The sequence below is a fragment of the Artemia franciscana genome, chromosome 17 (genome assembly GCF_032884065.1).
Source record: "Artemia franciscana chromosome 17, ASM3288406v1, whole genome shotgun sequence".
Classification (NCBI taxonomy): Eukaryota; Metazoa; Arthropoda; class Branchiopoda; order Anostraca; family Artemiidae; genus Artemia; species Artemia franciscana.
In genome coordinates, this window is record NC_088879.1 from 6,305,194 (window position 1) to 6,328,723 (window position 23,530).

The following is a 23,530-nucleotide window of genomic DNA, read 5'->3' on the forward strand; positions in this document are numbered from 1 at the left end:
AGAGCTCATAGATTCATAAGAATTTCTGTGATGGCGCATCTTCGACATCTACTGGTCGATAGTTTTATATACGTTCTATTCCTCGAATAGCACCTAGACTTCTTGTAGTCTAGATACAGTATAGATATGTAGTCTAGATATAGATATAGTATCCTCGAATAGCACCTAGACTTCTTGTAGTCTAGATACAGTATAGCATCATGACTTCTTGTATAGCATCATGACTTCTTTTCAGTAAGCTTACTACAATCTAACTCGTCTATCCGAAGTCAAGAATCCAAACTAAGAGGCCATCTTTATCCTTCGTATAATATAGCTGACAAAAAACAAACTTAAAATAAACTTTTTATTTAGACCCAACCGGAAAAAAATAATAAAAACATTTACCAATTAAAACCAATTAAACTAAAAAAATTATAAATTATGTCAGTAGCAAAAATACTCCATTCTGTCTATAAAGAATTGCACAATGATAGAACATTTTTCAATAAATCACCATTTTCATTCATAAATTGTCAAAATTACCTATGAAAAACAACTAGTAGAACTTCTTAGCTTGTGATTCCTTGTTGTCCCTGAAAAATGTTAAGCTAATTAAAAACAAAAAACGAAAAACAGAATCATTCACAGTAATTTGCCGTTTTGATATATTTTTGTATTAACGACTTTTTGCTTAAAAAAAAAAAAAAAAAAAAAAAAAACTTTGCCTGTTTTTTTCTTTTTCAGTTATTATGTTATTTCCAAATATGAAATCTTGATATGTACTGTTCGATTGTAAAAATGAGTACAATTAATGGTATAATGATTGATTGTACAATTGATTGTACAAATGAGAAACTGTACAACTCAAATTAATAAAAAGACTGCAGCTGCAAAAAAATGCACCAAAATTACTGTCTAGGCTTTCTTTAAATGCACACAAACACACAAAATAGTGAATAAATGAAGTAATTTATTCATGGGTCAAATCATTTATCCATGGTAACGATTCATGGGCCACACACGTTATTCGTCAGAAAGAAAAAAGTGGCAGTTTTCGATCTGCTAATTGCAAATTAGCCACAGGCAGCATTTAATTGGTTTTGCTAAGATACCTAAATATTATCGCCTTTATTGAGACGACTGAATAGAATAAAAACACGTCTTTTCAAATTAAACTTTATAGGAGATCAACTGGTTTACCTCACTTACGACTTAGATTTTTCAAAACCATAGATAATAATTTATAACAATTTATAACATAATGTCTACGTCACAAAGCTATAATTTCATTTACAAAAAAAGTTAAGATGACACAATACTAACATTAAACTAAATAACAATACTAACATTAAACTAAATAACGAAACTAACATTAAACTAAATAAACTTAAGTAATACTAAAAAAGCGAAGAGACAAGATATATAGAGCCAGGCTTACCCCCCCCCCCTCCACCGTTGAAAATTATTCCATATGCAAAATTGAGCCGACAAAGAAAGGTATGACAAATCAAAATAGTGAAGAAAAGAAGAAATTTTGGAAATTCTATTAATATTCCTAAATATATGCGGAATATGTAGTGTAGAATGTCTTTAATGCATTGAATTTTACATTTTATTTTAACTCTTTTTCCGTATTCCTGAGGGTTGAGTTCTCACTCAACTCCCCCCCCAAGTTTCTAAAATAGCTTGTTCCAGTGAAGTGGTTGGTAAATAATTTTTTGGCCCTTTTTTGGGCTGCATGTTGAGAGGAAGCAATTTTTTTTTATTTTCCTTCTGCATTGGGGTTCCCTTGGCATTGGAGAAATAATTTTAGGCACTTCTTCTGGCCCTTTTTTCGGGCTGCAATTTAAAAGGAAGCACTTTTTTTATTCCCCTTCTGCACTGGGGTTCCCTTAGCCCTAAGTTTCAGGACGGTCGGAAAAATAAGATGCTTCTTTTTAGCTCTCCTTGTTAGAGGAGGAACAAATTGAAAGGGACCAATCCTTAGAATACTTTTTTGTACATCAGTCCTCTTGGCCCAAGGAAATACGACTGTAACTTTCAAATTGAACAGGGAAAAAGTTTTTGTGGGTCAATTTCAGGGCCCAAACACCTTTACCTTGCCACAGCAAATGCTGATGCTCTTTTCAAGCAAGAAAATAATCCCTCAAAGACTTACGTCACTGGAATCCCAAGATCAAACACCCCCCCCCCCGTCGTTTTCAGCTAGAAAAGAATTGACAGTTTGCATAATTTGTTGTCCTGATTCCAGGGGCTACCCTGAGCTATATCATCCTTGGATGCAAACGTATTAATATTTTCGACTATTCTGAACAAAAATGAATTCATCGGAATGTTGGTCTGATGTCCTGAGGGGATGCAAAAAGACCAGATATTACAAAAGTTCTGGGACAGGACGGTTGCCCTACAATCCGTTTTGATTTAAATAAAACAACAACACCAGAACTCGCAATATCCGATCGAATGAGCATCCTCCATAGTTTCTACGACCACAAAGGGGCGCAAGGCGGGGACAGCCCACCTCCAATACGAAATAAGTTCTGCACGTTTTAGGGTTTGATGTTACAATTTACTTTCATAATAAAGGCATAAACTCAAAAATATTCCCAGAAATCAAGAGAGATTTCTACCTCCTACCTCCCTCCCCCTTCCTCTTTCAACCCTACCCCCTCCCCTTTCCTTAAAACTAGTTCTATATTCATATAGACTCAATGAGAGTCTCGACATTAAAATGCATCTTTAGGGCATCTGCCTCCTCCCACCGCCTATAAAATGAACCAAATGTCCTTCATAAAAGCTAATGCACGCTTAGAAATCGTTGCGCATAATTTAACGAAATTTAAAGCAAATAAGTTTCATTAAATAAAGCTTTAAAATAAATGTCAGGAACTATTTTTTTGTTTCTAGGAAATAATAGAAAAGATGGAAGGAAAAAGGTCCAGGAAAAAAGACCAAGATCCTCTAAGGCCATTGCTGGCGCGTTGGCACAGGCGTCAAATCGGCGTTTCGGTTCCTGGATCTTTCTTAGGGGGATAAAAACAAACCTGTCACCCAGCCTTGTTCCTGTAACCCGCATCACCAAGCACAGCATATACATTTGAACAAGCGCCACATAATAAGGACCTGGCGCAGAGGGCGTCAAATCGACTTTTCAGTTCCTGGATCTTTCTTACAGGGATAAAAACAAGCCTGTCACATAGCCTTGCTTCTGTGACCTACATCACCAAGCAAAGCATATACAACTACTACTACTACTAACAACTCACCGAAGCACCAAGCTTGCCTGCGGCCAACAAAGCTACGCACACTCCTCCTCCATCCCAATCTATTCAAAGCCTCCCTCTTAACACCCTCCCAGGGAGTTCCCGTTTCCTTTAAATCTTTCTTTTTGACTTCCTCCTAGCCCAGACAAGGACGACCAGCTTTGGGTCTAGCCCTAAACGGTGGGCCGAAAAGGACAATTTCCGTCAATCTGTCATCCGTCACCCGCAGAACGTGCCCTAGCCATCTCAACCTTTCTTTCATTATAAGCCTAAAAAGCATGATTGAACCAAGTTGTTCTTACACCCTACTGTCTGAAGTACAGTCAGTCAGCCGGGTGCCCAGAACAATCCGTAGGCAATTTCTCTGGAAAACATCTAGTAAATCTTAATCTGCTTTTCGGAGCGCACATGCTTCAGAGCCATATTTGACAACTGTGATCACTGTATCTTCCAATGGTCTAATCTTGGTTTGTAGACTTATCTTCCTATTCTTCCAGACTTTTTTAAACTGTGAAGGAACATTCTGAACCTTGGCTATCCTACTTCTAACATCTTCACTGCTCCCACCGTCTTTACTAATAATACTCCCAAGGTAAGTGAAGCTGCCCACCTAATCAATCTTTTCCTTACCCAACGTCACCTTTTTATCTTCACTTATTCCTAGCTTTAGTGACTTGTCTTCTTAACATTAATTTTCCAACCTATTCTAGCACCCTGAACTCGCAAAACCTCTAAAAATTCATTCATTTTGCTAACACTTTCATCTAGGATGCTTAAATAATCAGCATAATCCAAGTCCAGGAGAGTTTTTCCTCCCTTTTTGATTTCTTGCTCTCCCATTGCCTTTCCTGTGCTCCTTAAGAAAAAGTCTATCAAAACGATCCATTAAGGGGGATAGAAAACAAACCTACTTAACTCCTGATTTAATACAAAACCAGTTGCTAACCTCATTTCCTACCTTCACCGCAGTAGTGTTATTCTCATACATAGCACTAATCACTTTAATGTATTTGTCTGGTATACCATACAAGGATAAGACCTTTGCTAAAGCTCTTCTGTCAACATAATCAAACGCTTGCTCATCATCTATAAAACTGAAGATCAAAGGTATTTGACAACTAAGGCACTTCTCAATTATTAATCTAGGAGTGAAAATTTGGTCAACACATCCTCTACCTTTTCTAAAACCGCACTGTTCTTCTCTTAAAACTTTGTCTACAGCATCTCTCAGTCTAAAAAGTATCATATTACTAAGTAATTTGCAACCTACAGGGAACAGACTAATACCATAATATTTACGAAACTCACTCTTATCACCTTTCATATACAGTCGTTAAATTAAGGTTTTTCTAAAATCGTTAGGTACTTCCCCTTTTTCAAAAATCATATTCATAATCTTCAGTAACTTATTTCTAACCTCAGAGCCACCATCTTTAAGAAGCTCATTTACCACACTATCAGCACCTGGAGCCTTATTAGCCCAGCATATACATTCGAACGTATAAGTAATAATAAGTACACGTAATACATAGCAATATATACACGTAGTACATGTAATAATAAGTAGATGGCGCATAGGGCATCAAATCGACGTTTCAGTTCCTGGACCTTTCTTACAGGGATAAAAACAAGGCTGCCAGATAGCCTTGCTTTTGTAATTCGTATCACCAAGCAAAGCATATACAACTACTACTACTACTAACAATTCACTGAAGCACCAAGCTGCCTGCGGCCAACAAAGCTACGCACACTCCTCCTCCACCCCAATCTATTCAAAGCCTCCCTCTTAACACCCTCCCTGGGAGTTCCCATTTCCTTTAAATCTTTCTTTTTGACTTCATCACAGCCCAGACAAGAACGAGCAGCTTTGCGTCTAGCCCTAAACGGTGGGCCGAAAAAAACCCGTAATACATAGTAATAATGTATACATATGTAATAAACACGCATAGTACACGTACTAATGCACAAGCTTTGCTTCGGGCCATTGGCTTGTTTTGTTTTGTTATTTATATTAATAAACCCATCTTTCTCTCAAAAAATAAGTACATGACGCATAGGGCACCAAATCGGGGTTTCAGTTGCTGGATCTTTCTTACAGGGATAAAAATAAGCCTGTCACCCATTCCTGCTAATGGGAGCCGTAACAAAAAGCACAACCTCCATATTTGAACAAGCACACCATTATATTTAAAAGTTGTTGATAGCCCAATAAAGTATAATAAAAACAGCAAGAATATTTTGTTTGTCAGATGGATAAACAATAGTAGATTCGACATAAATTTGAATATTCCATACCACCCAGAATCACTCAGTCAGACAATTTCGATTAATCAATGATCGTGTTCAATATAATTTGGATTATTTCCAAAAGAGATTTTTGATGTAGTTACACGCAGACATACTTTATATCTACAAAAATGCCCCTTCCAAGCGTCACAATTTTCATGATTTCAGCGATAGCTTTAACTTAGTAAAGAACGAACCACGGCCCTTAGTAACCCTGGTCTCAGCTGGGGAAAGGAGGCATTATCCATGCACGATTTTTTTTTTTTTTTAACCTGCAACCTCTAAATTAAAACAAAAATATGACCTTTCGTGGCATTTTCATTGAAAAGGGGTGTTTTCTTGAGTATTTTTAATACAAGAATTTCAGGCCAAGGGAAAATGGTCTTCTATACGTCCCCTTGAATATGCTCCAAAAAAAAAATCATCAACATCAGCAGTGAAAGAGTAAATTGTTGTGACAAAATGACAATTTTGTTAATTGTAATTACTATTACACTTACCTATAAACAAAATAGACGACAAACAGAAGAGTTTGTACAACGCCAAATATAAGGAAGAATGTCATAGAGAGGCACTGAGGGCATGAGTGATTCATCTTCTGGGCAGTACTACTGACATCTCTTTTAACAACATGGATCCCTTCCTTGATGTCATTGATGGAGTTCATCACGTGATCATAGCCAAAGGTTTGAACTTGTGCTTGACCAGCTGGTTGTTTGGATTGGTTCTGAATAATTGTTCCAGTTCGAGAATGAACTTCATTCACGTATGCTCTAAAAATACAAATGTATTAGTAAAATAAAAACAAAATATTAGTAAAACTAAGATACTGAACAACTAATTAGGAAGACTAGTAAATAAGCTATTAGTAAAATAAATCGTACTTGTTCACAGTCACTCTTCCTCAACAGGAAACATCATAAACAAACAAATACAAAGTAGAGACAAGAATAAGAGAGAAACTATATATATATATATATATATATATATATATATATATATATATATATATATATATATATATATATATATATATATATATATATATATATATATAAATAAACTTACATCAAATCGTGAGGATTAAAACTGAATAATTAAAAACACATTTTAAAACCTTAAAAAAAAAAAAAAAAAAAATAGCCCTAGCATCCTTACTTCAACGAAGTTCAACCAGGACTGGCGAAAAAGAATGAAATGAGAATATAAGCTCATTCAAACTACAGAGAATAAAATGATTAGATGCAATTTCTTAAAGCTAATCTTGCTTGTTTAGCAGCCTGTCTCAAAGGCCTTTTCGTAATTGGTTCAATACTATTATAAATCGGTTTAGTAAAATATTTTGTTAGATCATTTTTAATTAAATTTGAGTATAAAGAATTTAGTGAGTATTCCCCTAAGTCCCTGTGTCCCAAAGAAATATTATTATTTATTTTGAGATTAAATTCGATTGATTCTCAAACCACCTGTTTTATTCCCAAATCATTACTGATGAGTGAAGAGTTTTCAAAAAGTATCATGTGGGACGGATTATTAAATATATGCCAACCTAAAGCAGAATCAAAGGAGTTATTGGAACTATTTGAAATTAAGGCCTTGTCTATGTCATTTTTATGCTGTTGTAACCGTTTGTCTAGATTCTGATGGGTCCTGCCGACATAAATAATTTCCACTGTCTTGAAAAGATTTTCCCTATTATCTCTACTTTGTATTTGTTTGTTATGGAAAGGCAGTGTGGTCTTCGTCGCTATTTTTTTATTTAAACATCATAAAATTCTAAGAACAAGTAAAAAAAAACTTCTTAATACTTAATTTTAGAAATCCTAAAAGTGCTTGACTTTATCCCCCCCCCTATTGTGCAAATACATAGCCCCAAATATATCTCTATGCTCTTTATACTCTTGTACAAATATAGCATGTATATATGATAAAATACAATACAATTATATTCTTAGCAAATTATACTTTTAACAAATTACAAATCGTAAATATCTATGCTCTTAATAAAATTGAGATCATTCACTTTTCTTCCAGAAGCGTCAAATATGCCGTTTACCCGTTACTATTTACCTGTTACTATGCCCTTTTATTACTTACTTTCTGTGAGTTAAAGATTAATTAAAACCCCTCTTTTATAGTAACAAACGTTGTATACCTTTTCAAGGGGTATATTTACCGAAAACTTATGCAAATGCGCTTCACAGTAATTTCTTAGACAAGAAACTGAAGTAAAATAAGACTATTTCAATTATACGAATCTAATAGATGTGAAAATGTGATCATGGCTATGAAACGAAGCTAGATAAACGCAGCATTATTGATCAGTAGTAACCAAAGAAGTAAGCTGCCTGAATAAAGAGCGAAGTGGCGCCCATGCATTATTGTATCTTTTCCGACACCATCTAGTCATTAAGTCTTACGCTACTTTTCTTTAACCAATATTGTAGGAGCTGAAAAAAAAAACAACATATTTCAGTAGTAAAGATAACACATTTTTAAACGTGAAATGTGTGTGAAAATGATTTATCAGCGGAGTGAGGGGGAGGGGAGGAGGAAAAAGCCAAATATGCGAATCAATGGTTTGATTATTCATTGGTTCAGAACCGTGAACGCTGCGGACACGATAATTTGCTAGATGTTTCTCAGAGGATTGTCTACAGATAGTTCCGAGTACCAGTTTGACTGGGCGTATTTCAAACAGTAGGTTGTTCAAAAAATGTGGTTGTATCCCGTTTTCTAGGGCTAAAATGAAAGAAAGGTTGATACAGCTAGGGCACGATCTGCAGATGAAGGATGAAAGATTGCCAGAGATAGTCCTTTTCGGCCAATCATCTAGGGCCATACAAAAGCGGATCGTCCCGGAAAGGGTGGGAGGAGGTCGTAAGGAAGGATTTAAGGGAAATTGGAACTTATTGGTAGGATGTAAAAATGGAACCTTTGAATAGACTGGGATAGATGAGGAGTGTGCGTAGCTATGTTGGCCCCAAGCGGCTTGGTGCTGCAGTAAGTTGTTAGTGGTAGCAGTAGTAATAGTTTAATAATTATATTTTATGATATTCTTTTCTTTATTTAACATTTTAGAAACTGAGTGAAAGATACACATTTTCAACAGATCAAAGATAAAATTTCCAAAAGGTAAAAAACAGCCGTGACAAAAGAAAAATCCAATATGACGTCTTCAGCTGAGATGACAGACGAAAAAAAACGAAACAAAATAATAGAAAAACGAAAAAAAAGAACAAAGAAGGATAGAACAAGAAGAGGAAATAAAAAATAGAAAAACAAAAAGTTAAAGCATTCAAAATGTAAAAAAGAAAAAATTTAAATCTGTGCTGACACCACGTTGTTTTAAGCAGCTTCTTATTAAGGAATGAAATATCATGGTCGCGGTGTCAGATACACCCTAGAAAAATCCAATTATCCCCCCTCCCCCTGTTTAAGCTACTTTATAAAGAACAACAAGGTAATACCTTTTCTCGTCAAGGAAGTAAATACACAAGCACTGAAAGCTGAAGTATATTACAGCCCTCCTCACCACCAAAAGATACCTGGGTTCATACAAAACCAGCATAAATCTAAAAAAACAAACAAAAAAACTCATAACCATCGCCAGTCATCCCTCCCCATTTTGACTCCCTATTAAATGTTATGTATAACGTTACCCCCCCCCCCACACCAAAAACAATTCAGCCACTAAGTCGAGCTTTTCTAAACGCCTCCCCCGTAAAAGTAGTATGTCTCTGTTGGCTGTTTGCTCGGGTAATGGTAGGGCTCGTGTAACCTTACGTCCTATGAAGGTTATCCCATAGGATAATCCCCTTCACGATTCGGATAATCCCCAAAAGCCGCATATAGAATACTGGTAAGTCTTCCAAACCTCAACCTAAGCCTTCCAAGCTGAAGAAGGAGAAGAGCGAGAAAGAAAAAGGGAAAGAGAGAGACTTACTTAAGATCTCGAACAATATTCATAACCTCCCTTTGATTGACTAGAAGTTGGTCGACTTCATTTCTTCGTATACCCTCTGGAGCTGGAATTCCAACAGGCTGCACACCTTGAAGGCCACCGCCAGTAGCTGCTGTTGCAGTCTAAACGAAAAAAGACAAAAAATTAAAAAGCCAAAAAAGCCGAAAATTAAGCCAAAAAATTTAAAGATTCTTTTTTAATCCTAACGACCCCCTTATCCCAACAAGGAAATAAATTCACTAAAGTGTACAATTCTGGTTTCAAATTTAATAAAACTAATAATCTTATTTAGCAATGCAGAAATAACAATAACTTTCAACTATCCACTTGTTTTGATACTCAGTCTAACTTTCAGTTTTAAGAATTTACTCACTAAATTTCTCATCAATACGTTTTATCCAAAAGGAAAGGGCACGATTCGCATTTTTTTTTTCAAAGTATTCTGTCGTAGATTTTTGCTTCCACCATACATCTGAAGATTCGTTTTTGCTTCATAAATGATAGTAATACAAATAGTTACAACAATAGTTCAACTCTAGCCAACGGAGGGAAGAAGCCAATGTGTTAGCTGAATAAACAAGCAATTAAAGAGAAACATGAAGTGAAAGAGAAACATGAATTAAAGAAAAACGTGAAGTGACATGAACATCTTCAAATAAAAGCAAGACAAATAAAGAAAACAAGCACTAAAAGGCGAAAAATAAGTCTGATAGGACAGAATGACACTTTAGTTTTTTTTAGAAGAGAGAGAGGGTTAATCTTCTAAAGAGCATAGAAGTATTTTAGTTTTCGAGTTAATTTTTCAGCCATTTCTTATCCATGAAAGATAAATCGACATTATGTGCAATGTTTGACAACAGCGAATAGATTTTGTTATAACAAAAGCGCCCACTAATCTTCGGTTTTAAACCAGGAATTCTACTTCTAATGAATTAAAACAAACACAAAAAAATTAGGTTTTTGGCAATATGTTTGGATAACAATGTACTGCAAGTGACACTAGCAGTTTTCCAGAGTTACATATTTTATCTCCTTAGTTCAATTAAAGCATTTTATTAACTTCAAAAATTGGAGAAAATATAGAAAATTAAAGTCAACGGACTGGTAATATAAAATACAAGAAAACACGCAAATAGAAAAAGTCTTGCGTTGAAGCACTAATCCGCAGGATTGGTGACAAAATAAAATAACTTATAATAAATACCATAAAACAAAAATAAATAACATAAAATAACACACAAAAAACTTGCACAGGGAACTTGAGACCACACATCATGATCATGGCGCATAGCTGAATAATGTGGTTTCATTTTGATACACAGGAGATAAAAAAACGCGATGTAGTCCAGAATAGCTTCTTTCTGATTGCCACAGGGAGTCAAAACGAGGTTAAAACCTCTTTTTACCTCTGGTGAAAGAGGCTGTCTATAAATAATGAGAATCAAAAAGCCTGCGTGCGACGAGAGGAGGTTTGGCCCTTGCCCCCCCCCCCACCCCGAAGCTTCAAAATCTCCCTCAATTTGCTGCTTTCGCAGTCTTTTTCTGATTTTTGTTATTGTCTGTTCATTATACTGGAAAACCCTATTTGCTGCAGTGACTGTTTCCTTTTTTTCTTCCGATAACCAAGGGGCAATACTGCCTTTTCGTCAGACGAAAAAAAAAAAAAAAAAAAAAAAAAAAAAAAAAAAAAAAAAAAAATGTATGCTACTTGAAAGCTAGAAATCTTTTGAATAGTCAATTATCTTTCAAAGATAATTTACTTGTGCCTGTACGTAATTGGACAAGCCGCTACCAGAACTCTTTCGTCCCTTTTTTACGTCGATATATAAAACAGTGCATAATAACATGTTTTGTATTTCAACATCAAATTAGCCATTTGAGCCAAATTAGCCATTGTAGCTTAAATTGACCTCTTCTCTCTCTCTCCCTCTCAAAGATTTCAGAAGATACTCCATACATGTGGGCTGTTCACTGTTTGACAGTGGGTCTTGACCCACTGCCTATTTTGGCCCTACCTGTAGGGAGAAACTGGACAGGCACAGGATGACTTAGAAAGCTGAGTATGACGTTTCAGCCTTCATAGAAATGTGCAGGAAACAAGCAACAAATGCGAAATTTTAATTTAGTATTCCTTTAAATTAATAAATTAAAATTTAATTAATAAATTATTAATATTTATAAATAAATTATAATATTAATAAATTAAATATAAATAAATTAATAAATTAAAATTAATTAATAAATTAAAATTTAATTTAATATTTAATAATAACATTTAATTTAATAATTTAATACAACGACTTCAGGTGCTCCACAGCACTGATAGGAAGCATACATTTTGGAATTTTTGCATAATTAATGGCACCTTGTGTGGTACAAATCACATTTGAAAAACAGCCTTCAAGAAATTAGCCTATTTCTCAGCATTTTTATGCAGTATTCAGGAGCTGCTCTAATTCTTAATCAATTCAACCTCTTCATCACTGCTACTAATGTTCTATGTTTTGACATGTCTCGATTTTTTTCTTTTTTGTGTGGGATTGAGTTACATTCTTATTTTTATTTTCCTTTTTTGGGCTGAGCATCAGCATCCAGGGTTTCTTTTTGTTGGGTATCAGTGGGTATTTCCCTGCTTCTTGAAACTCCCCCGTCGTTTGGCGATTACTGCCCTGGGGTACAGTTTTACTGCTTCAGGAGTCCAGTCTATCCTCTGCGTTGTTTTTAAACTTCCTTGGGGAGAAGAGGGACCCCTGTTGGGCTAATGTGACAAGCGGATATATTCGAGTCTTGTCATCTAGGCTGGTAGAAAGTCAGCGCTGCGAAAATATTTCTGTTAAATGCCCAAATTCCCGCTATTCTGAACTTATTCTAGATTCAGCTTGCTCTAAAGTAGCTTCTCTCAAAGCTAAGGTCATGAACAGAAATTTGCCAAATAGGATTAAGTTGATGCCAAAAAATTATCCTTTTTCTCAGTATACACTCAAATGGCTAGTAAACTGAGACATTGAGTGGCTTGAAGTAATGTGAACAGTGTGAAGGAAAAGCAAAACTGTTGTTCTCGTTGTCCTTGTCAGGTTTCACAAATTCAACTGACATGTGGCTCTAATGGCTATCTAATGGACAACCTGGATACGCCAACTGTCTTTTGATTTAGTTGAAACCCCTCCCCCAAGATGCCCCCAAACTTCAACTTAATTCCTTTAGCCGTTCCTGAAATATTGCAGATACGCCCTTTTGAATACCCGGATGTGAATAGTGCATTTCCATTTAATTCATCATCCTCCTGAATATTTTTAGCTGAAACTTTCGACTACAAACTCTTAACTGTTTCTAGGCCCCCTCTGAAATTTTTATGGCTCGGTAGTACAGAGCCACGTACACCAACGACAGGAAGTACACAGCCCCTGGACATTATGGCTATCATGGAGTAGTAATGCTGAAAGATCCTTAGAACGTTTTGCTGGGTGGAAGACGCAAGGTAAAGACAAGTCAGCCAGCTATCTCGGTGAGTTATTCCTAGACAACCGGGACATTCGGGACATTCCCGAAATGAGATCAAGGACATCCTTGGAAAGATACAGACTGGCGATTTCACCCGACCCGAAAAACCGACCTGAACAACATTGTCACACTTGTTCCTTTCTCTACAAACCTGACCTACGACATCTGCTTTAAGTCTTTCTTCGCATCTACCTTGGAAACGTCCAAGACAGTTGGTATACCAGTTTCATCATAGTTCCAGATGCAATGAGAATGGAAACGACATCGCTTATGTTGACTTAAGGTTGAAGAAGAACTCGGTTCACAATAGCTGAACTGAATCCAGCTGCTGGAGCCTGGGTCTTGATTTCAGCCTTCTGGATCTAAAAGTTTGGTATTTTTCTCATGAAAAGCTTTTTAAGTAAAACTATATATATATATATATATATATATATATATATATATATATATATATATATATATATATATATATATATATATATATATATATATATATATATATATATATATATATATATATATATATATATATATATATATATTTAAGATTTATATCAAACCTGAGAGAGTAAGACCATGCTTCTTTCCTGTCTTCCAACAATTTCGTCTAGTTTTCTATGCATATCCCGGATATGGTCAAAAATTTGGCTTTGTCCTAAGAAAATCTGGTTCAGCTCTCGCTGTTGATCTGATTCAAACCATTCCCCGTCCTCTGTTTCCTCTTTCGGTGCATTTGGGTTCTCCTTTCTATATCTGAAATACAAATAAACAACTTGAGAAATTAGTCGTTATGAATCCATCCCTCCCCTTAAATGCCTATAGGTTTAAACATTAAATACAAGTGTTTTCTAGTAATAATGAAATTAGTGTTTTCTAGTAATAATGAGAATAGAAAAAACCCTACAATTAAGAAAGCCTCCGGAAACTTTTGTTACGGCTCTAGCTGAACATACATTCTTTTATCCTGAACATTTTATACAATTTGATGAGGCTACAGCTATTTCTAATGATAAAGGTTTTTCTCAGTGGGCGAGGGAGGCTATAGAAATTAAAAAACATATATTTGCTAATATTTCAATAAATAGAGACACAGGAAATTTAAATATTGACCCAATTTATGATATTCTTTTGAAAAATGAACCAATAGTTGATGGGGGAATTAAAATTTTACACAATCACCAGGGAACAAGATTACCCACTAGACCAAAAAGAGTTGCTTCAATATTAGCTTACAAGAGGATTATTTCGCAACAGAATAATTAACTAAGTTTCGATTTTCATAATTTTTCCTCAGTTGCTCTTTGATTCTCATTGAAGTAACTCAAATAGCTGCTTTCCCCTACGTGGATAAGTAGCGACAATTTTATTTATTATTATTGGTGGTGGTTTTTATTTGTTTTTAGATTAGTTTTCTTTTAATTTTTTATCTTGTGCTGAGGACGCCTTGTTTGGATACAGGCGAAATATCCGCGTTGTTTTAGTCTTTCCTCTCTACTGGCCGTCGTCTCGTTTGAAGTTTTCTTTTTGTAGAGTTTATCTCTCTTTGTTGTTTATTTCTAGAGTTCTATGATTATATATTTTTTATTCATTTTGTGCTGATATTTTACGCGTATATTTTTTTTATTCTTTACACACGTTCCTTATTTTCAAACTTAACGCCAGCTAAGTTAGAAACTAGATAGCCGCATACAGACGTCTTTTTCATTAAAAATTAAGATACCAGGTTTTGTTATTTACTTATAACTTATATGATTGTATATCTTCATACTAAACTAATTTAAAGTATCAAGGACATTTTTAATGTCGTTCATTGTAACCGTACAATGGTTATTTTCGTCCACTATTGAAGCCTGATTTATTCCTTTGGAGCAATGTAAATTCTGGCCAAGCTGTTATTGTTTTATTTGAGACTATTTTCTTATTAGTTTACGAAAGTAAGGTAAAAAAAAGGTAAAGAATACAGCACTGGAGTTTACAACCCCTAGCGACGGTGCTGATATCCGTTTCATGGCCCTTCAGCCAGGAAGTGCAGTGGAGGATTTCTCCAGGTACCCATTTAGAGCTGGGTCGATTCCGCCTGAGTTTGCAGTCACACAACTGACCTAAATAAATTCTTAGATCAGACTGCTTTTCTATTTACGAAAAATTAAGCGAAGAAAAAACGGGTTTAAATATCGACAAAACAGTGAACAAAAATAAAATATAAAAACTACACTTTAACTAAAAAAAAAAAAAAAAAAAAAAAAAAAAAAAAAAAAAAAAAATACTCCGAATATTTCGGCCCCACGTCCGGGAGCCTTTCTCAACAAAAAAAAAAAATTACAACCGACAATTTAAGACTTTTTAAGACATCAGCAAACAAAAAAAACACGACAACTAAAAAAAACGAAAAAAATATCTTTATAAACAATAAAATAGATAAGAACAACTCACAGTATAAAACAAAACTCCCAGCACTGATGGTAACAACTTTAGAACAAAACCAAAGCAAATGTTTATAATGAAACCATGGGTTCCTTTCCTCTGCAACAATCGGTGTATAAATGGGAATCTATTAAAAATGAAAATTATATTTACATAAACAAAACAAAAGAAGGTCACTCAACCCCAGATTCAAAAAGAATCTTACAGGTTAATGAAGCAAAGTTATGAATTATAAATTGAATTCATTTTTTCATTTGCTAGTTTAGTTTAGCTGCAGTCCGTTGACTTGTCACAGCATTGACCTGTCCTAAACCAAATAACCAGTGACACCAATACTCGAACCCCTGTCCTCACGGTACCCATTTAGAGCTGTTAAGCAAACAAAATTGAAAAACTCACTCGTCCTTTTGTTTCTGAAAGTTTTCCTGATAGCGCTCATATTCTTTAGCCAGTTTTTCTTGCTCCAATTGATTGATACGTTGATTTGCCTTATCCATCACTTCAGGTGGAGTTAAACTATTCGTCAAAAACTAAAAAACATAAATCTATCAGCAAAAACAGAGAGGAAAAATTGTTTTTAAAATTGAGTGGTATAATGCTAAATTTTAAAGAAACATCACAGGAAAATGAGTAAACTGACAATTACAACCTTCAACTGTGGTTATTTTGAAAGTAAGAGAGAGAGAGAGAGAGAGAGAGAGAGAGAGAGAGAGAGAGAGAGAGAGAGAGAGAGAGAGATCGGTATATTTAAAAAATATCGTAGCACAGCTAAATTCAGTTTTTTTTTTTTTTACAAAATCATACATTTAAACAAAAATCACACACTACAACTCAGCATTGAAAATTGATATGAAGAAAGGCACAAATGAGTTGGCGTAACGATTAGCTCGTATTCTAGGGGTAGAAGTTTATTTTGTAACCAAGTTCGACTATTGGGAGGGGCTGGTTCGGGTAGTAGTGATCGGTGGCTCTTATTGGCTAGGACGGATTTTCCAAATTGCTGAATAAGGTGTTCAAGCCGGACTTTACTCTTTTTTTTACTATGATGAAAATCTCATGAATTAGAGTTTTTGAAATTGTTTTTTTTTTAAGAATAATTTATAAACACAATGAAACGAAAAATATAAATATTTGCCCATTTTAACCAGTTCCCGTTGTACAATATGTAGGAAGTTTTCAAAAATAAACTCATAAAATAAAATTCAGGTGGAGTTTAACTAATTGTTACAGACTAAAAAGCAGAAATCTGTGAACCAAAAAAGTAAGAAAAATCCTCTTTTGAGTTTCTTCACACTTGAATTTTTAATATCTGAACAAAAAAAAATTTCAAAATATTTAACCAGATCTAGTTATCTACCATATATCTCAATAGCTATTTCAAAAAACGTTGGTTTTTTCTTTTACTGTATGTTGAGAAGCTTATACTGTCTACCAGTCAATTACAGAATTTTCTTTGCTTTTTAAATAAAAGTAATGTTATTTTGCTGGAATTGCCATGTGTGCATCCACCGAACATTTCTCTACTAAGATGTACAGTTTACCTTACACCGGTTGCCGAGACACAAAGAGCGTGAGCTTATTGCACTTTGTTTCAATTGGCCAGTAAATCAGTCAATTGCAAAATTCAAGAGGTTCTTTTTTTGCGGCAGAGCTAAAGTGGCTGATGCCGTTTTTCCTCCAATATGTATCAGAAAGGGGGGGGGGGAGGTATGACATATCAAACCGAGTTTTATGGTCAACATTTCAATAGATTTTATGGTGAGTTCTCCGAGCAATTGCTAAATTTACCAAAAGATACAGTTCATCAAGTTTGTTTGAAAGTACATCGGCATTCATATACAACACGGAAAGATTCTTTTTCCGTTTCATGCCTGGAGGGGGCCATGTGTCCCTAGTGTTACTTTGAAAACCATTACCATCTAACTGTCTATTTACTCTGGTTACATTGCAGGTTATATCATTTAATGTTCCATTGCAGCCGGATGGCCTGTACGAATCTAACCGTTTTTGGAACTATTAGAGTTCCCACGCACAACCAAATCAGCTTCACTCTGTGCACGGCTGACATTCAACTCGTCATATAGCTTTGCCTTTTTCTCACGGTCGATCTTGGAGACATCATTTCGGAACTGAAACGTACCTGACCATTTTCTTTCGTAAGACATTTGCAGAATCGGTTTTTGAGTCTTGACATCTGGGACTGAGAATAATATGGGAACAGGCCCTTTCTTGGCCATTGGTGGATGTAACTTGGTTTTGCTGACTCCTCAGATGAGGGACATTAGAGACGCTTATGTTTCGGAGTTCACAATCACCTGCAAGGTATTTTTGGATGCAAAGTCCATCACTAGTCTGAGGGGGGGGGGGCAAAAACAACGATGTTTAGCTTTTGACGCTGACGGTCTCTATCATCTGCAACCATCTGTTTAACTTTGGTTTCAAGCTGCATCTCCAGATCTTTTTTCAGCGCCTGTCCAAGGCGAGGGACACTCGCCTTTTTTTTTTCAGCGCGAGGGACACTGTCCAAGGGTCTCAATCGGATTTCAAATTACCGAAACGATTTTCAATGACAATGGTTAGCTGTCCTCGCAGTTCGGCAAATGCTTCTTTCATAGTATTTTTTAACTTTGGTGTCCAGTTCTTTTACTGCACTAAGAGTCGACTGGAATGGTTCGAGAGTCTTGTCCATAAGTTTGTGAATATCTTCCAAAGACTTTTGCAAACTGGGAATTTCCACTTACAGCCGACTCGCCGTGTTACTTCAGTTAGTAGAGAGTATTCCGCCTCTGATATTTTCAGACAATCAATGCATATCCAGAGGGTTCATCCGTCTCAGTCCATAGAACCTGAATTTACATTTAAGTTCTCGCCACATGTTGCGCACTTACCAGTCCCTTTTTTGGGGCTCTGACGAGGTCTCTTTGGTGGCATCGTGTTACAAGCTTTAAAGATCACCTGATCCCAGCAGTTTAAGGATGAAAAATCCCGCTGTTATTATACGGCCTCTTGAATGTTCGTTGTTGTCTCTTCTGCACAGCCTATCTCCAAAAAATGCAGCCTGAATTCTATCACCGAAAATACGCGAAAAACGGCTGAGCCAACGTAATCTGTGGTGATATAAAAATATAACGCTTGGCTATATTTGGCAACTACACCCTCTTTGGCAACTATGTAATTTCAGAAGAAACAAATGCACTTAAAATATCTACCTTATTTGTTTTAATTAAAATTTAAACACAAAGGATGAATTCTCTTGGGGATAGAAAATTAGTTATGAATAATTTCAAACTCCAGGTAGGTAAATTCACACACTAGGGAAGCCACTTAAAATGACACCTAAGGATAAATATTAGTTGAAAATGATAAATATAGGTACTAATAAATGTTTTATTACACAGGGAGTACTTCTGTATTCAATTTTCACGTCAACAAGTTGCTGTTGTCAACAACAAGCCAACCTGATGAATTGTTGTCAACCTAATGTTCGACTTTGTATCGCCAAAATTTATAAATTTAGCAAATAAGATTTACTTACTCTTTTGTTATTAAATGTGGCAACAGTAGCGAATTTGTGGTATTACCCCAAAGACGTGGGGCAATACCACAAAATGACGTGGGGCAATACCATAATTTTATACGACGTATTGACGTATAGACGTCATAATTTTGAAACGACCAAAAGAAAAATCTTACAAAATCGTGGTTTTCGGATATAAATAGATCCAAGACGGATGGTTTATCCTACTCCCTACTCTCTTCCCCCCCCCAAAATGATTCACTCTTCTTAGGACAAAAATTTGCCTCAGGGGGTGGCAAAAATGCTGTTTATTTTTATGTCCTTGGTACTTTCAGCTAGCACGAGCATGCCAATATTAAAAAAAAGAATCAAATAAAGCAAAGAGCTAAAAAAGCCACAAGAGCAAAAATCCAATAGTAGCAAGTACTACTGCAGGACTTATACAGTAAGATCTAAAAGAAAAAGTCAAGCAATAAAATCGATAGTTAAAAGAATAAAATACTGTACAAAGGAATTATGATATTTTTCTTTAGATATGGAAAATGTCAATATAATTTATGGAAAATATCAAATACTGCACAAACACAACATAAATACAACAGTAAGATATAAAATCAACAGGAAGATGTCAAATACTGCACTAAGGAAATAAGATATGTTTTGCTTGCCGAATTAAAATTCACTTGAAGCAAAAGCCTACTGGAATTCTTTCTAGAAAGTTTAGTGTCGTAGTGAGTTGCCAAGCTGTCTTGATAGAGAGGGAGAAAGAGATGGCAAAAGTTGACTGTAGGCATTTCAGTCAAAAGTCCATTATAACTTAATATCGTCTTATTTCCAAGAAGATCAGATGAAGCTGATTTACACAAACTTATAAGGATTAAAGGAAAAGCCAATAAAACATTTTTAGAGCCCTGTTTGAATATTCTGTTTCAGATGCCTGATGTTAAATGAGAAATGGGCGCGAAGCAGGACAGGCGTATGAAAACATAAGAATATCACAATATAAGATTTGCTTAAATAACTACCAGTGTTTAAATAATCTTATTTACAATCTCCTGGCAGTAAAGGGCGCCGTTTTTTAGCCACAAATTCAGAATTTGTCTACGAGGAGGAGGGTTGGTTGGACCAATATTAAAAGGTTGGCCCCAATGTCATTTTGTAATAAATAAAAATGTCATGATGTCATAAAAAGTCATAATACCAAAATATCAATAAATGTTGAATGCCTTTTTTATTGGTTCATTTGCTCAATGAGCATACTTTTCAGTATGTGGAGAGGCAACTTACTTTGAGAACATCGTGATCATCAGCAAGACCACCGGTGGCAGCGGTAATACCAAAATAGCCACCTTTAGGGAGGATCACGTTCTCAGACCGGAAACACAGCTCGTATTCTTTCTCATTGTTTGTCATGCCACTTTGGAAGTATACCTGAAAAGTAAACAAAGCATTAACAAAAAATGTATAGACACTAAAATGTATATAAGTATACTTAAAAACACTAGTGTACATAAGTATTCACTAGTATACGTAAAATTAGTATACATAAATGTATACTAAGTGCACAGCTTAGATACCAATACAGTTATGAAAACTCGATTTATTTTTGGGACACAGTGCGCAGTAGCAATGCTAGCGGCTGGAGACATGAAACTGGCAGTCTGAATCTAAAAGTCGGAGCAATTCACAGCTTAGATCCCAATAAATCTATAGCCTATGGTGTTAACAAAACAAAATTGCATTTCCACCTATGGTGTTGTAGTACGATCTACGCGTCGGAGCGCGGGCTCGGAGGAGGCGCCAAGTTCAGAGCTCTGTACCAAAAGCTTCTCATGGGCAATTAGGAGTTTCATAACTGTATTGGTATCTAAGCTGTGACTAAGTGAAAGATAGCCGATTAAAAAAGGGGAAATACAGCTGATTTTTTAAATAAGTGATTTTTAAATAAGTGATTTTAGAGTAAGCATAATAATGCATAGACGATACAATCATCCAATGAATAGAGGGTGTCCAAGCTGTCCTAGACTGAAGGAATTATTTGACAATCCTAAAGAAAGAAGACCATACTTTTCTGTAAGTGTTTTTATTTGCTTGGGAGGATGGTTGAAAAGTTTCAAATAGTAAATGACTACAAAATGTTAAATATTTGTTCATTTAAAAAAATAAAAACAACGTTCATCTATAAACATTGCTTGGTAGAACAATATTTCAATTGCTAATAACTTCGGACGAGATTTTTTTTCTTAACTTTTTTAAAACTCTTTCTGAATCCTATCCTTAATAACTTTCCAAATGACAATAGGGAACTACAGATTAAAATCCTCATAAAATACTTTATCCTCTTTTTTAAGATACAGAAGCAGTGGAGATACAACTACTTCATGGTACCGGGAAATAGCCGTGTACCGAGAATCACGGTGATTACCTTATTTTTTTTTTAAACATTTACCAAAACTACTTTAAAAAATTAGTTTCTTTCTTCATCGAGGTCTTTCAGATTGACTTATCCTACACCTTAGATCCTCCTGTGCATCCAGGGGCACTTAGGGTGTTTCTGGGGCTTCCTCTTCTTCTGGTACCACGTGGCTGCCACTGAAGGACGACCTTTGGTAGTCGGGTTTCGGACAAGAGGATCACATGCTCAAGGTATTTCCACTTCCTATATTTGATTACTTTGGTTATCAGTGGCTGAGATGTCTTGTCTCATGAGGTAGCGTTTGTCACTTTTTGAGACCATTGGATATTTAGAATGTGCCTTGAAACCATGTTTTTGAACGCGAGGAGTTTCTCTTCAAGTTGTTGATCTATGTGACAAGTTTCAGAACCATAGTAAAGCGTTGAGAGGACGTTGCTGTTGAACGGCCTCAGCTCGAGTTGGATAGAGTACTTCTGGCTGCACCAAATTTGAGACAGTTTCCTGAAAGATATATTAGCCTGGCTGATTCTTAGCTTAACTTTTCACTGACACGATTCTGAATTGTGGATGGTATTCCCTAGGTACTTGAACTCTACGACTTGCTCTTTCGTCTGGTTATTGCATCTTATGCTGAGTGGAGATCCAGTGTTCGCCATATTTTTTGTTTTATTGGCATTTATCTTAAGGCTAAAAGGTTCGGCAGCGTCTCTGATTTGGTCTAGGTAATGCTGGAGCTTTTATTTCTAGGGCCCTAGGAGGCAGATATTGTCAGCGAAATCGAAATCTCCGAGTCGCGTATTGTCCAACTCGATACCTTGTCCGTAAAAGATCCGGAAAATATAATCAATGATAAGGATGCAGTGGTGATAGCACACAGCCTTGTTTCACCCCTGTCACGCAGGGGCAAACCCAGAGACATGACAACTAGCTATTAGAGTTACTATCAATGAGAATATGAAAGCAACTGAGAAAAAATTATTAAAATTGAAAGTAAGGTAACTATTCCGTTGCGAAATAATCCTCTTGTTAGCTAATATTGAAGCAACTCATTTTGGTCTAGTATTTAATCTTGTCCCCTAGTGATTGTGTAAAATTTTAATTCCTTTATTGACTACTGGTCCATTTTTCAAAAGACAATCATAAATTGGGCCAATATTTAAATTTCCTGTGTCTCTATTTATTGAAAGATTAGCAAACATATGTTTTAGTTTCTATAGCCTCGTTGAAAGAATGTATGTTCAGCCAGAGCCGAAACAAAAGTTTCAGGAGGCTTTCTTAATTGTAGATTTTTTTTCTATTGAGTTGCGATGCTCAATAGATCTTTCAATAAATTGCTGGTGAGTTCTACCAATATAAAACTTTCCACAAGAACAAAGAATTTTATACACCCCACTAACTAAATCTCCCAGGTTTTAAGTCCTTCCCAGAATTAAGGAAACTACCAAATGGTCTCACTGATTGGAAACAAGTATCTATGTTATGTTTACGCGAAATTCTTTTAAGCATCTCCCCGAAAATAGGTACGTAAGGCAAAGAAATGAACTTTTCGGCATATTTAATTCTGTAACTGTGAAACCCCAATAGCCCTATTGTTGTGTTTAATACGTCTATTTTTTATTATTTTATCAATGAATTTGATTGGGTAACTATTTCAAAATAAAATATCCCTCAAATACAACAATTCAGAATCTAAGAACTCCTGTTAACAAATTCTGAAAGCTCTATCCACCAGTGCAATCACAAACCCTCGTTTCGTTGAAATGGGGTGGCACGAATGAAAGTTCAAATACCTATCACTGTGTGTAGGCTTTCTATATACTGAGAAAAGTAAATGGAAATCACTTTTAATCAATAGGATATCAAGAAAAGATAGTTTGTCCTTTTCTTCAAACTCCACTGTAAATTTCACATTTTTATCAAAACTATTTAAATGTTTTTTGGAAAAGGTCTAAGTACTCTAAACCGTGTTTCCAAATTCAAACCACATCATCCATGAATCTGCACCAGAAACAAGGGGAAAGCCTAAAACAGCAAAACTGTGTATAGCGGAGGTTTCAAGAGTCCATGAAGTGATTTGCCAACAAAGGAGAAAGAGATGCCCCCATAGCCAAACCAAACACCTGTTTGTAAAATTCACCTCAAAACCAAAATATAGAGAATATTTATTTGCAAGGATA

General features: G+C 35.5%; 1 protein-coding gene across 1 annotated transcript in view; it reads right to left on the minus strand.

The window, feature by feature from the left end:
• Nucleotides 1-332: 332 nt before the first annotated feature.
• Nucleotides 333-23,530, minus strand: part of LOC136037749 (protein ERGIC-53-like) — a 43,372-nt gene continuing 20,174 nt past the window's right edge. Inside the window, exons 5-10 of the mRNA XM_065720541.1 lie at nt 20,225-20,368; nt 15,820-15,950; nt 13,557-13,749; nt 9,478-9,617; nt 6,032-6,304; nt 333-575 (exon numbers count right to left, since the gene is read on the minus strand). Of these exons, the coding sequence (XP_065576613.1) occupies nt 539-575; nt 6,032-6,304; nt 9,478-9,617; nt 13,557-13,749; nt 15,820-15,950; nt 20,225-20,368 (918 nt within the window). The 3' untranslated portion in view covers nt 333-538. The remainder of the gene's footprint in view (nt 576-6,031; nt 6,305-9,477; nt 9,618-13,556; nt 13,750-15,819; nt 15,951-20,224; nt 20,369-23,530) is intronic.